This window comes from Pleurodeles waltl, chromosome 10 (assembly GCF_031143425.1).
Source record: "Pleurodeles waltl isolate 20211129_DDA chromosome 10, aPleWal1.hap1.20221129, whole genome shotgun sequence".
Taxonomy (NCBI): Eukaryota; Metazoa; Chordata; class Amphibia; order Caudata; family Salamandridae; genus Pleurodeles; species Pleurodeles waltl.
The window spans coordinates 70,293,730-70,309,395 of record NC_090449.1 but is presented as its reverse complement, the minus strand read 5'-3'; the positions used below and the strand labels follow the sequence as shown (position 1 = coordinate 70,309,395).

At 43.3% G+C, this 15,666-nt stretch overlaps 1 protein-coding gene across 2 annotated transcripts in view; it reads right to left on the bottom strand.

The window, feature by feature from the left end:
• Nucleotides 1-14,341, bottom strand: part of ARHGAP17 (Rho GTPase activating protein 17) — a 282,860-nt gene extending 268,519 nt beyond the window's left edge. For both annotated transcript variants that reach the window (XM_069209704.1, XM_069209708.1), the window contains exon 1: nt 13,704-14,341. In XM_069209704.1, coding sequence (XP_069065805.1) covers nt 13,704-13,756 — 53 coding nt within the window. In that variant the 5' untranslated portion in view covers nt 13,757-14,341. The remainder of the gene's footprint in view (nt 1-13,703) is intronic.
• Between the last annotated feature and the right edge of the window lie 1,325 nt (nt 14,342-15,666).

The window sequence follows — 15,666 nt, the reverse complement described above, 5'->3', positions numbered from 1 at the left end:
TTTACAGATTAGTTTAATGCTTGACAGAAGTGCTTAATAAATACAAAAAGATTTTTGATACTGTTTACACCTTACATTGAAGTATTATTACTTCTTTGAAAGTGAAGTGGGTGTATGGACACTTGCCATGCCTTGAAGCTTTTGTGCGTTTAAATCAAAATGTGTGTTGTTAATATCGTGCAGAGGAAATAATCTATGCTTGGATTTACATGTGTACAGTGGCGTAGCGTGGGTTGTCAGCACCCGGGGCAAAGCAAGTAATTTGCACCCCCTAACCCGGGGCAAGGCAAGTAATTTGCGCCCCCTAACCCGTGGATTTTAGCACTCGAGTCTCTTCCAAGATGTTGCGCCCGGTGCGGCCGCCCCCCCCCCCCCCCTGCACCCCCCACGCTACGCCACTGCATGTGTATACTAATGTGGACCTACTGCAGTTTAAACAAATTGTCCATGACCTGCTAAAGTGTGTTTTCCGGTCTTATGCTACCTATGTCTCAGCTGGGCTTCAACACCATCCTGATCAGAATCAGAATGAATATCACAATATTACGCTTACTTTCCGTTTATATTTCTGTCTGATGCTACATGCAGCAAAATGGGGTTTTATTTCTGTATGGCAGTATTCTCAAAGAGGGCCTGAAGCTTTGTTACTATTTTTTCAAGGACCTTCCGTTTGCACGCAGTATTGCATTCATTCACAGTGGTTCATTGTTTATGTAACTGGTTTGTTCTGACAACTGCCAGGTGACATTAGTTCAGAGGGGCTGGATCAATATTCATGTAGTGAGTTAGTGCTAAAGTGTGGAGAAAATGCTTATTATAAAACTTTGAATTTGAGGGTGAGCTAAATATTTTTGCTCTCCATTAGGGATGCTTCCCTATTTCTTACCGATTTTGCTGCATCTTCCAGATTTCGTCTATTATTGATTTTGCTCATTGCTCAATTTCGGAGAGCCTTCATGGCAATGACTTTATGTATCTAAATTAGATTTGTGGCATCTGCATTTTACTATTTCTGTATTATAATTTTTAGAAATGTGAGTTTTTCTAAATTCTGCTCTATAACTCACTTTTTGAGTCGGCCCTTTCTTTATCGGACTGGGTTTTCAAATGCTGTTTTGGACCTTGCCTCTGGCCCATGTGCCTCGTGATTCTAGGCTAACACTGTCCCCGATCCACCAAACACCTGGGCATGCGATGGAGCTGTAAGATTTTACGGATACAGTGCGCTCACACATGCTCACCATTTTGTGCAGACAGCTGACTCAAAAGGTACACAACAGGCACTATAGGAAACGTCTGAACCCAGAAGGTCCTATAACCCTGCCAATCGTTTTGTCTGCGAGTTATTTTGATGAGCCTTTTAAAGAACTATGGCAAACTTCATTCATTCCAGATCTGTGGGAGCCATGTGACCTGAGAAACAGATTTCGCCAATGTGTAAAGAAGCACCCAGGTCTGTCAAGACACTTTTTTAATTTACAAAAAGAAAAAAAAATTAGTTACGTTTGACCACAGACTGGCCTATCGGAGAATCAGGAAGTTCCAAAGAAAAAAAAAATGCTTGCGGGAGCCTTAGGCAAAGCCAATCATACAACTGCATTCATTTATGTATTCATTGTGACGTCACTGCCGCCCATTCAGAAGCACTAGCAAATGGTGTCGTCACGCAACTACTTAGTTCATACCAAATCCGCTCTCCTGCAGCCTTGGGAAGATCATTGACTGGACTGTGTGGAAAATAAAATCAGGAGTGTAGAAACATCAGGAAACGACAGCAGAGTCGGGAAAATGCAACTAACATCTGTTTCTTGTTCATCTGCAGTCGGAATGAAACCTACACCGAGGTGGGCGGGGTAGACTCAAGTCTGCCCAGGCCCGAGAGGAACGGCAAAACCGCTGGAAGGAAGACAGGAGGAGGGGAAATATACAGTGCCTCTGCCAGGGAACAAGGAGGCACTTTATGAAAAGTGAAGGGCGGAAGAGAGACCCTGGGACAAGGAGGGTCTCCCAATGTATCTGTAGGTACAACACGTGTTTCAGTAACTGGCGTGTGACCCAGACCGCTGCTGTCGCCGACAAACCCCGCAGAGCCTCAAGGCAGTCTGAAAAGAAGGATATTCCATAATACTGCACTCCCGCTGACCTCCTCTATATGCAGACATTTCACGTTCAAACCCTGTCCAACCCCCAACAAAGGTCCAGGGCACAGTTGCTCTATGCAGCCGGCATAGGCAGGCTCAAAACATGGTAAGATGTGCAGTGACCATTTATTTATTTGTACTGTTTTTTTTGTGTATCACAAACCTGGGTAAGGCAGGCATAAAGGGAGCTTTATTGAGATAAGCGTCTAACATTTATTTAGCGTGACATCAACGCAAGGAGAACTACATACATCATATATTACACCACAGCCCTTACAGAAAGAGCCACTGAGTGCATTTGAGCAGCGCTACAGTGCCCAGCACGTATCGCCTGATAAATATTAGCATAGGGCTGAGGTGAATAAGGCCCTGATAGGAGACATCTATTGGTTAGAAAGCGTTTTGGGTCTTTTTAAAGGCAGAGACGATGTGGATGGCTAGAATTCAGAGGCCGGGCTGCTGGATTCTTCAGGGCATCCTGAGAATGCCCAGCAGGTGGTGGCAGGCGAAGAACCTCTGCGCGCCACAGCGAGAGCCTTCGGAAGAGGTGTCCAAGTCCTGTTTTATGTGAGCCGAGAGGCGACGCGCACTTTTTCACGTGACAAGCACATTGTGCCCTTTTCTATGCACCAAGGGCCATTTCGTAAAGGCCTCTGACAAGAGTACCCATTGCAGTTTGTTAAGTACAGGGGTGACATTGTAAAAACAGTAGCTGTACAAGATAAGGCAGCCCGCTGCATGCACCGCAGTCTTGATGCGCAAGCCCTCCAATCAGTACTACCGGCCTACTCTCCAGTTTCATTACTCTCGAACACCCAGGGGACTAAAAGAATAATACAAGATTCAGATTTTTCAAGCTCTTTGGCAGAGGCCTTCGGTCTTTGGTCAATGAAGTCACGCTTGATGGGCCTTAAATGTCTCTGTCTTTGCTACAGTGCTACACTTCAGTGGGGAGATTCTGGCCTCAGCAAACCACCAATAATCACTCATTGCAGAAGTTAGAATACGCAAGATCATGTAATAGTGATGCAGTGATACTGTGTGGTACTTGTTGCACACCGTAGGGGAAGCAGGACTTTGTGTCTCCGTAACATCAATGCCTCCTTTTAACTCTAAAGCTAGCTACAGCTGAAGTGCAGAGCCACTCAACATCAATGCTCCCCGTTAACTCTTTGATGCTACAGCTGAAGTGCAGAGCCACTCAACATCAATGCTGCCCTTTAAACGATACAGCTTTAGTGCGGAGGCACTCAACATCAATACCCCCCAACTCTTTATTGCTAGCTACAGCTGAAGTACTGAGACACTCCGGATCAATACTCCCCGTTAACTCTTTGATGCTACAGTTGAAGTGCGGAGGCACTCAGAACAAGCACATGACATGAGCATCGCATTTTGCATCCACAATAGCCAGAGGAAGCCAGTAACAGCTGATGGTTTACCTCGGCCCCACGAAATGTCATACCAATGGTTTAGGTTGGCATTACACGAAAGCAGTATTAAAAAAAAAAAAAAAAAAAAAAAAAAAAAGAAGGATTTCTTTGGATTGATAAAAGCCAAAAAGTGGACACTTCCACAGAAAAAATGTGCTTAGAGCTCAAATTCAGCTTTTGTCTTTTCTGAGGTTTTGAACACAAGCGCCCGATACTGAATGAAATAATTTTCTTACGCAATAAAATCCTACACAGGTATTTCTTGGGTGCAATAATTATGGTATATTTCGAGTCCAGCCTGCAAAATAAGCATCTCTTAAATGTATTGTGCTTAACAAACCAGAAGTCGTGTTGTTCCCCTTTGAGTAGGGCTGACCTGTTACAATCTGCCTGGGTAAAACTGCAGGGCTTCCGTTTGCCACAAAACTCCTGATCATGGAAGGTGTGGTGATAGTAGTTACCGCACATACAGGGAGTGCAGAATTATTAGGCAAATGAGTATTTTGACCACATCATCCTCTTTATGCATGTTGTCTTACTCCAAGCTGTATAGGCTCGAAAGCCTACTACCAATTAAGCATATTAGGTGATGTGCATCTCTGTAATGAGAAGGGGTGTGGTCTAATGACATCAACACCCTATATCAGGTGTGCATAATTATTAGGCAACTTCCTTTCCTTTGGCAAAATGGGTCAAAAGAAGGACTTGACAGGCTCAGAAAAGTCAAAAATAGTGAGATATCTTGCAGAGGGATGCAGCACTCTTAAAATTGCAAAGCTTCTGAAGCGTGATCATCGAACAATCAAGCGTTTCATTCAAAATAGTCAACAGGGTCGCAAGAAGCGTGTGGAAAAACCAAGGCGCAAAATAACTGCCCATGAACTGAGAAAAGTCAAGCGTGCAGCTGCCACGATGCCACTTGCCACCAGTTTGGCCATATTTCAGAGCTGCAACATCACTGGAGTGCCCAAAAGCACAAGGTGTGCAATACTCAGAGACATGGCCAAGGTAAGAAAGGCTGAAAGACGACCACCACTGAACAAGACACACAAGCTGAAACGTCAAGACTGGGCCAAGAAATATCTCAAGACTGATTTTTCTAAGGTTTATGGACTGATGAAATGAGAGTGAGTCTTGATGGGCCAGATGGATGGGCCCGTGGCTGGATTGGTAAAGGGCAGAGAGCTCCAGTCCGACTCAGACGCCAGCAAGGTGGAGGTGGAGTACTGGTTTGGGCTGGTATCATCAAAGATGAGCTTGGGGGGCCTTTTCGGGTTGAGGATGGAGTCAAGCTCAACTCCCAGTCCTACTGCCAGTTCCTGGAAGACACCTTCTTCAAGCAGTGGTACAGGAAGAAGTCTGCATCCTTCAAGAAAAACATGATTTTCATGCAGCACAATGCTCCATCACACGCGTCCAAGTACTCCACAGCGTGGCTGGCAAGAAAGGGTATAAAAGAAGGAAATCTAATGACATGGCCTCCTTGTTCACCTGATCTGAACCCCATTGAGAACCTGTGGTCCATCATCAAATGTGAGATTTACAAGGAGGGAAAACAGTACACCTCTCTGAACTGTGTCTCGGAGGGTGTGGTTGCTGCTGCACGCAATGTTGATGGTGAACAGATCAAAACACTGACAGAATCCATGGATGGCAGGCTTTTGAGTGTCCTTGCAAAGAAAGGTGGCTATATTGGTCACAGATTTGTTTTTGTTTTGTTTTTGAATGTCAGAAATGTATATTTGTGAATGTTGAGATGTTATATTGGTTTCACTGGTAATAATAAATAATTGAAATGGGTATATATATATTTTTTGTTAAGTTGCCTAATAATTATGCACAGTAATAGTCACCTGCACACACAGATATCCCCCTAACATAGCTAAAACTAAAAACAAACTAAAAACTACTTCCAAAAATATTCAGCTTTGATATTAATGAGTTTTTTGGGTTCATTGAGAACATGGTTGTTGTTCAATAATAAAATTAATCCTCAAAAATACAACTTGCCTAATAATTCTGCACTCCCTGTAATGCCAAGCACCGGGGCATTCGTAAGGGAAGGGATGAAATTCTGTCAGAAAAGCTTGATGCGAGGATGATCACAGTAGGTTTTCCTTCTTCCAGGATCCCCTCTCTCCCTCTCTCCCTCTCTCCCCTCTCTCCCCCCCTCCCCCCTCTCCCCCCACACGTTTGCCGGAGCGATTCTTATTTTGTGTAGGCAAAAACTGCTATTCAAGATAAACAATTACAGGCCTCAAATGAATGCTTAATAATTTAACAGATTCTTTGACTTGTGTGCAATCCTAGCTGACCTGCCGCCAGCTGCCTCCCTTTTCTCATGACCCGGTAGGATGGGGTACCTGCTGTTACTTCAAGACTTTCACTCCCAGATGAATGAGTAACCAAAAGGGAAATGTCTCTACTATGAATTATAGAAACCGATCCAGTCGCAAACCAAACAATTAACATCTTTAAAAGAAGACAGTCAATTCAGGAGCTTAAAAAAATACAGCGGATCACAGGCGAGAGAGAGAGATCGATCAGGCAAAATATGAGATGCACATGAGGTTCTGCAGCTGTCCGTCAGGTACAGAATCCACGAATGGCAGTAAGAGGCTAAACTGGTGCATTGGAGGATCTTTATAAGAAACTCACATAATATGATGATAGTACAAGACCTCAAAATTCCTACAAAGTCCAAGATGTGAGAACCTTCTACAGTTAAAAGGAATAGCATCTGAATACCTTGACTGAACCTTTTTCCATGCTGCATTCTTCACGTTAGGGCCTGCATGTGCAAATTTTCACCCTGCCTTTAAATTATGCCTTTTTGGCTGATGCTTGGTAACATTAGAGGTGCAAAACATAAATAAAAATATTTCAAAAAACAAAACAAAAAAAACTTCTACATAAAAAATAAAATCACACTCATTAGGTAAAATTCTGCCCTGGCAGAGGATATGGGAAACAATATTGCCAAGTACAAGCAAACTATGAGAAGAACACAGTGAGAGAGGACACAGAGTTAAGGTTACTTTCCACAATACTACAAGCCAAATATGGAGATCTGTTCGCAGCTTCTGTCTATACTGTGGTGGGGCCTAGAAACCCAAAGGACAGCAAAAGCTCCTGTAGTGCCCAGAACCTTAGTATCATCATGGCAGTGCATCTGCGACTCCCACAGCTATGCTCATCTCACAGGAGAGTATTTTACACTCTCTTTATCACAGCATGAGATAGCATCTTTCTCTCTCATTCTCATCCCATGGCACAGAGCACTACTGGCTCATTCTCAGCCTACTTCAAAGGACCCATGGAAGGGGATCTTACGCTCCTTTGGCAGGGCGCCTTACAATCCCACCTTCCACTGTCAAGCCAAGACAAGGCACTTCACACCCTTGCAGTAACTCAAACCAGGGCACCACTTGATTCTACTCACATAGACGGAAGATCTCAACGACCCTCACTCCCATTACGTGCTTCACAGGCTCATGTCACCTATGGCAAAGCACGTTACAGTGCCATAAGGGCAGCACCATACACTGTTGTGGCCACACTTACATTGCTGCCCTACATCAGAAGACCTTACACTCACACCAAGACTCTATAGATGAGTACAGTGCACTCCCATAGACACTCCATGGCTTGGTTCCTTATTGTGCATGCTGCCCCCATGTGAGGGTATCTTAAAACCTAATGGTCAGTATAGGGTTCTGCAACACCTTAAGACGCATACGCTGACAAAACATCTAGCACTGCCATTGCATTGTCTCCACACAATAGAGCATTTAATGCACTCACTGTCACCATGTGACCGAAAGCTTTCCCCTGGCAGGGCACCTTACAGTTCCACTGTCACCCTATCCCAGAGTACCCTATTCCGCCAATCCTATCAACACTGCAGGATAACGTCTTACCCTAGTTACTCCAACATAGAGCATCATCGATTTTATTAATATAGAATATTTGTATTGTTTTACCAGCATATTCTCAATACCAACATCACAGATTCTTAAGGCAGAACCGCTGGGTTTCTGTGACAACAGTATCTGACATGCAAGATCAACTTATGAAACAGAGGAAAATAATTCTGTTGCATAATGAGGCAAACTGTGGCAGTAACATCTTATTATGCCGGCATTTGCAAATACATTGATAAACAAGGGATGCAAATGCTCTATAATATACAAATATTTCTTCAGAAGGAAAATCGTAAACGCTCTAAACTTATTTCAAAATGTTACTCATCTACTAATAATGCTGTTGTCTTTCATGCAAGGGCAGGAGCGCCATTTTATTTAACACTATCCAGTCTACCCGCCCGAGTAAACTCTTGTGCATAAAATATACATTAAGCAAAAACAAAACCACAGGTACAGAATGCTTTAAATAAAAATGTGTGCCTTTTATACTGTGCACCCCAGCAATATTTTAAAACTGGCCTTAAGTCTTGGATTTATTCTGTGTATAAAATAAGTGCCTGGTGCCGCCCCTCATCCCATTGAGAAATAGCTCATCAGATCACTACTTGCACATTACTTTTGTATCGTATGTGCAAATCAATCATGACATGGCGGCATATTCCTTACATCTTGGAGGGGTAAAGTAATATATATATATATATATATATATATATATATATATATATATATATATTTATTAAGAGGGCCAAAGCACATTTCTATGAGAAAGGAGTGGCCCAGAAGGAAACCGCAGCTGCTGGGCCTTCCATAAGTGAGAGAAAGAAAAGATGTGACAGGGAAGGATGGAGCAACAGTGGAGTAAGCAGGAGATCTGGTTGTGACGGTAAAAACCGACATGCATCAGGAGCAGGATGAGGTAAGCATCAGATGGGCAACACAGAGAGCAGGGTGCAGAGATGTGAAGGGGGAACTACACCCGGGAAGAAAACTAGAAAACAAACACACTCAGGTGGAGTACTGAAAGAAATAGTTCCTTGATGTGGCGCCATGGAAGGAAACAGGTCATCCAATCAAAAGGATGTAAAGAAGCAAAGCTCTAAAAGAGGGACAAACAAAAAAAAAGAAAAGAAAGCCATCAAGAAAAATGCAAGCAAATCAGACTGACGTGAAAGCCGATCAAGTGTAAGCAGAGGGCTGACTCAAAGAGCACCGCAAGTATTCGTACTGTCCACAAGAGGCCAGTGACATCAGAGAGCTAAAAGTTGTTGTGCTTGGAGATCTAAAAAGGACAGCAGAATGACCAGGATGTTTCTACATTGAGAGCCCTCAGAGACAGCTGCCGCGTTCAGAACAATATCTGATTATGCTTAAAATAATGCGGGTTTTTGTTTTTTTAAATCTGAAGAGAAAAGTCCTTTCTCAACCAATCAATAAGATCATGGATACTAAAAAGGCAACATTTCATCTCTTTAGTACCAGTTTAAAACCCCTACACAACAATCAGGAGCTGAAAGGTGATCAATTTAAGTCTGTAAGACGACTGTAAGTACATTGCATTACATGTGCTGTGTTTTCAACAACTTTTGATCTGTTTGAGCTGCAAACATTTTTTTTTCAAATCAGTAATTATGGAGCAGAAGATGGATAATGCAGCAATTTAAAAAAAATCATAAAAATGGAGGAAAAGCCTGAAGCTGCAGAGTTCCTCAATCCCTTAAACCCGCTCTTACAGTCACACACTGTTGAAGTAGCTTATCACCTGACTGACACTCTATGACTAAGCGCTTTACATCCCACTGCCAGTATATAGCAGCACACTTTACCGTTGTGTTCTCCATGGTAGGGTACCTTATAGTGTCATAACTGTCTAATGGCAAAGTACTATATGCTGCCACGGCACCCCCGTAATAAAACATCATACACTCTCATGATATCCCAAAAGAGAGCATCTACTAATGCCACACCCCATCTTAAACAATGCAACATAGCTGTCTTACATCACATCCAACAGAATAGGAGAGTGAGGGGAGAAAGAGGGTGATCGTCTCACTAATCTAAGAAAGAAAGTGCTTCGAAATAACATGACACCACTAGCCCCAAGTCAGACAAATAAGAGGGATACAAAACTAAGACCTAGAAGAATAGAAGGGGAACTGAATCAGGTCAACTGCGACATTCAGAAACTGGGCTGGACATGCTATGAGGCAATCACATACCCTAGAAATCAGGAGTGCAGAAGAGAGGGTTAGAAGGGCTTCTTATGTTCCAATCACTACACAAGAATGAGCACACAGGAGTACGGCTTGCTGGAAACATTCTAGTACATTTATGCTGACTTAATTTAGAGGAGGGGAAATTTACCACGGGTTTGATATTAATAAAGATATGTAAAATATAAAACATGTTAACAAAGATGAATGCTGGTCATGAAGCTCATTCACATAAGTGCAGAATTTTAATGACCAAAAATGCAGCAGGCAAGCATGCATCAAACAGAAAAACTTTGACTAAAGGATAACAACAATTGTAAACACAAATCTTGTTTGGCTGCTACTGCTGGCTACACTCATGCAAAATGCTACGAGATGTCTCTAATAGTAACAATTGCCAAAGATGTTCATACCCAAATATAGACTCTAGGGGGCACTCTGTGCCGAAAGCTGTATAGAGGAATGATGGCAACCAGGCATTCGTCACTACTGAGAGCTGCAGATATCTCAGACTTATCCTTGGCTTTGCTTGGACGAGAAATGAAAGTCAAACAGCATTCGCAATTGGCAGACATTCAATCTTCGTGTCCAGCTGGTGTTTAAGAGGTGTCTCAAGAATAAAGTTTAGGAACAACTTAGTTAGCCACTGTAAATAACTGCCTAGAGATTCCATGTATACCTACTACAACGTGTTGGCATCATTACGGAGGTTTACACGTTCACATTCATTTCGGTGAGAGGTGCAGTTAACATGGGATGACTTTCAGTGCCTTCCATTTACTCTGCTTGCTACTATAAGAACCGCCAGGTTTTAAGGGAGTTTCAATACATTCTAAATCCTTTGTTACAGAAAAATCACACTCCGAGATGGGTGGTATATGGAAATAAAGTTTTACACAGAATACAGACAATTTAGTCGCGTGACCAACCTTCTATTGTTTAGAGACTCTCCCAAATACTTTCCATAGAAGGCAAAGAGACAACAACGTGGTAAGACCAACTACAGAGTAAATAAAGACACGGAGAATGGCAAAGTGAATCAGCCGCATACACTTCCATAATAAAAGAAAGAAAATAAGCTTTCTTTCAAAGTCAATATTTTGACACTGTAGCATTTTCCACCACGATATGGCAATTTAAAACAGCGCAGTTAATTACATTTTAATTCCCAAAATGTTGCATAGTTTTCTATGATATGCCAATAAAATAGATATATAACGATGAAAGTAAGAATCTCCATCTCCACAACCTAGAATCCAACTAGAAATTAAAGCTATATTACTACACTCAGAGCCAGGAGGCCCATTTTCTCAACACCCAGTATGTATGCAGGTACCTAAAAATGTTATTCAGTGCAAAACCATGGAGTTTTGATGACAGGAACCACGTCAAGCTACGCAAACCAAATAAAAGGTTACATAGCAAGAGGCTCAGAAACACCCAACAAACATTGGCGATTCCCAGTGGGGCAGATATGGATACCTCTAGTACAGATAAGTATGTAGCCCTTCGACACTCCAGCCAATCACACTGCAAATGGTAGTCTTGTTTCAAAGTCTACCCCATGCCCTAGTTTGATGAATTAATCAACAAATCCATGTCAGACCTACTACAAAAGATTTTGGCAAGTAAATATCTGAGACAAAGGTAAAAAGAAAGTACTAACTGGCCTCCTGAAAAATGGGTAGCCTAAGCAACCAGGGAGAACCAAGAGGCTCCGATAACTTTCAAACTCTTTTCATGCACCACACCCACCACCCGATGGCAAGACTTAAGGCCACTTACAGAAGAACTCAAGAGTCCAAATGTCAATCGTTTAGAGATCTGCTCAGCACACTAAGGGCAAGACACAGTGAAGCCAATTTGCACTGCCCAGGGTCACCTCATCAAGAAGCACTGGGTGTTCAAGGTTAATATATATCACTCTTCTACATATCTGCTGTGGCATTAATCTGACAATCCCAGCAGACATCTCCACCTTTTCTCTCCCTCTCAAGTATGCAAGCTCAAGAACAAAATTATAAACACAATTTCAGGTTGGACATACCCAGAACAGTATCCAGCTAAATAGTCCATAATCATAAGAAATACTTTAAAGCGATCTGACAAACTGATCAAAGCGAACATCTTACTGAAACCAATAAACTGTGCCTTGTTTCTCACACATCATCCACCATACTTCTAAATGGTCCATTCCATACCACTACCACCGCACCTCGGCGGTCTTAACTCATGACATGGAAACACTTCCCACATAGGATCACAAAATAGAGACAACAAAACTTCCAACCCCAAACCTTACATGGCATAGCTTGCTACCCAAGAATGCAAGTGTGCCAGTGATCCATAAGAGGATATTAGTTTTAAACATAAACGCTACAATTCAATTAAGTTAGTCCTGTGGTCAACCTGAACGCTCACAAAAAAAAAAAAAAAACACAAGGCCATATGAAATATTAAGTATGAATTGAATGGCTGAAAGAATGTTATAGCGTGTCATAACTAAGAAATAACAACTCTAATTATGACAATCATTTGGGCAACCAAGCTTTCATTAGAAGGATGTGTTTCATTTAGATTATACATGCATCAAAGGCTGAAAATCCATTCAGTCGACAGAGTGCTATTCAACTGCTGCTGTTACGACATCTAGTTTTGTGCACAAAAGGGCCTCCTTTTAACTGAAGGCTGCTAACTTCATTGGCTTCCCGGGTAACCTGGGTCAGAGGATGTACTTCTGTAGCACCGCGTATATGGCATTACCAACATTAAAGATATTTAAAGATCCTGGTTCAATCGTCGGGTACAAAAAGATACTGCAATAATTCGAATTACAGCGTATATTCAAACACTTAACTATTAGGCACCAACCCCACTGCCGCTCTCACGCATCATAACACCATCTCAGTTTTACCTCACAGAAGAGAAACATACACTTCCACTACTGCTCCTAGGCAAAGCACCCTACACTGCCATGTACCATGCCTCATAGTTCCCCCTGCTGCTTAATAGTATAGCATTCATCACCTTAATCAATCCACTCTCCACGGTCATCCCATGGAGAGTTCTTTATAGCGTTCACGCAACAACAAAGCACCACCTATGAAGATCTCCAGAGCAAAGCTGCTTACACTACCGCGTGTGGCAACTTAGACCGCCATGTGTTATTCAATCTTGTGCATTCATCACCCCACATTTTCTCACAAAACACTTTAAACTTCAGATGGTCAACCCAGGGAAGAGTGCAAAATACTTCAAACCTATGGAGGAGGTTTTATGCCTCACATCGTCACTCAACAGATACCTGTATCCCTCGCAGTGTCACCCCGTTAATTTATTTATTTATAATTAGGACATTTTAATAGCACCGTTCTAGCCCGAAGGGGTAACTACACATTGTGCATCACACAGAGGCTAATAAAGAAAACATTACCTACTGTACAAAGTACATTACTAAAAGTGAGGCATTAGTAAATGGTAAATTCGTTCAGCGGGCCTGAGGGTTGTAGCTGTAGTGGAAGGCCATAGGCATGCTTTTTTCCATAATCTGGATGACCAGATGGGGCCCGAGTTCCTTTCTTAAATATATGTGTGCGGCCGATAAGCTTGAATGCAGTTCCAGACGGATCCCTTGTAAGAGCATTGGTTTCCAGTATCATCAAACGGCGGGATTCTTTACACCTCCCAGTCACCCTCTTAACACAGTACTTACACCTCTCACTCTCAACTCATCACAACACCATACCGTATAAATGTCTGCCCATTCCCGTATCACTCTTACGTCCACTTCTCCATGGCTGAATACTGTGCGCTCCGTTTTTCACCCTGACAGCAGATTACCTTGACTAATGTGTCATGCACTTTATTTAGTTGCTTATGAGTCCGAGTGGCGCTAAAACGCGGGGAGTCATTAACTTCCTCACTGACAGTTCAATAACAACTCATAGAGCTAATAAAGACCACTGCACTTTAAAGCAAAGCCCTCGGTCTCACCTTCCCACAGTCTGGTTGGCCAGCTGCTTCATGCGGTTGAATTGCTTCTTCATGGTGCTCCCTCTGCTGCTTCACCTCCAGGGATCAGATGATGCAGGCAAGACCGGGTATGAGCTCCCCAGAGCCCCTAAGGAAGGGTTCCAGCTATCTCCAGGTCAGGACGGCACTCCTACACAGGAATGCTGTCCCTCGGGGGCACCTCCTAGGCGGGGGCCTGGGGAGACACGCTCCCAGGTGAGCCCCCGAGCAAACGACGCAGCTTTTTCCAGGGTCAGGCCTAGGCGAGGATGTAGCACCCGCCCCTGCCCCCTCCAGTCGGGAGAAAAGGCTTCATTCAGGGCAGTCCTGTGCGGAGAACAGAGGTCCCTCCAGACCGTGTGAGTGGGGGGTACCGGCCCCAGCAAGTTTCACTCTGAAGTGGGGTAAGGACTGTCCCCCACGACACACATGACAAGTCTTCCCAAGCAGGCGGATATCCCTGAAGACTAGCCCTCTCCCCTCCTCCAAAGAAAGGAAAAATATCGTATTTCTCCTGCTTTGCTTCCCCCTCTGGCCCACTAGACTGCAAGAAGAACTCGAACCAACTTCAAGCAGTGAGGGCAGGGGGGAGGCAACGGGACTGCTAGTTTATACTGAATGACAGGCGAGGGGCTGGAACTAGGAAGAGCTGAGTGGCGGTACCGCCCCATCAGTCCTCTGATTGGCTACAAGTAAAGGTTGATCCGCCCCGGAAATGACAACTCACCCACCGCGGAAGCGGCAGCCTAGAAACTAGTCTCGATGTTTAGGAAGTGATCGCCCAGCATGTCCCGGAAGTAAACGTCTTCACATTGCTCCGGAAGAAGATATACTGAAGTGATGGGCCAGCCGCTCGAGGCCGCTAATCTCTCCAGCGCTCGGAGCGCAGTCACTTTACGATGGCGTCTGGACAAATAAACACGTACCCAGGGGGTTGCGGGGTTCGGGTTGTGGCAGCGGAGCAAAAGCAGCCCCCAGCTGGAGATAAACTTAGAGAAACATCTAGACGCTGTAAAAGAGGGGTCCACGAGGCCTGCGAGTTCGGATTATTTGTTATTTCAGGGTGCCTATCTGGCAGCTGACTGCGTAAAAAATCTAAGAAAGCAAAGGAAAAATAAGGATAAAATGTAAATATGGTACAACCCAGGAAAATAAATTCTGTAAAACTATGAAAAATAACATATAACAAGAATGCTGTTTGTCGGTGAAAACTTGTTTGAAAGCCCCTCCCTCTGCCTATCCTCTGGTTTGAAAGGAGGCAGTCTACTTTGCTTTAATTTAAACCAAAGCATACAAAAAAAGTAATGGACAGCATGCTTAAATTATTCTCGGCTACTGTAAATTATTTGGGCTGCATCTCGGTGCATCGCTATCTTTTCACACCATGCCACCTCAGTTTGAACCCGATCATATGCCACTTAAACTTGACCTTGCTCCAGTAGGAACAGTCCAGCCCTGAACTGCCAAGGTAGGTCCTCCCTCAACAGGAACACAAGCAGCCCAATACTGGTTTCTTCCTTATTAGCGCTCATCAGTTGGTTCCGTTGGCACAGCATGCACAGAAACCACGTCTAGGCATCCCCGTTCACTTCGGGCGTTGCACTGAAGCATACAGGAAAGCAATGGATGTAATGCTTGAATTAACCTCAGCCACTGGTAAATTGCTCAGGACCGCATCCCAGTTAGGGCTGCCACCAAAGTGGTTTTATACAAGCGCCACCAGTATTTTAATGTCTGCCTAGTGCAAAAATAAGCAAATTCATCTAAAGGCAGTATTTTTAGCCATCATCCGTACATATTTCAAAGAGCAAATATGAATATAATGCACTTTTAAATGTGTTCTTGTGCTGCGTTAATGATCTCTAATTATTAACGTAAGAAAAGGTAGAAGAGTCATGTAACAAACGTATACATATGATTTTGCCTAAAGTCCTATTTAGTATCA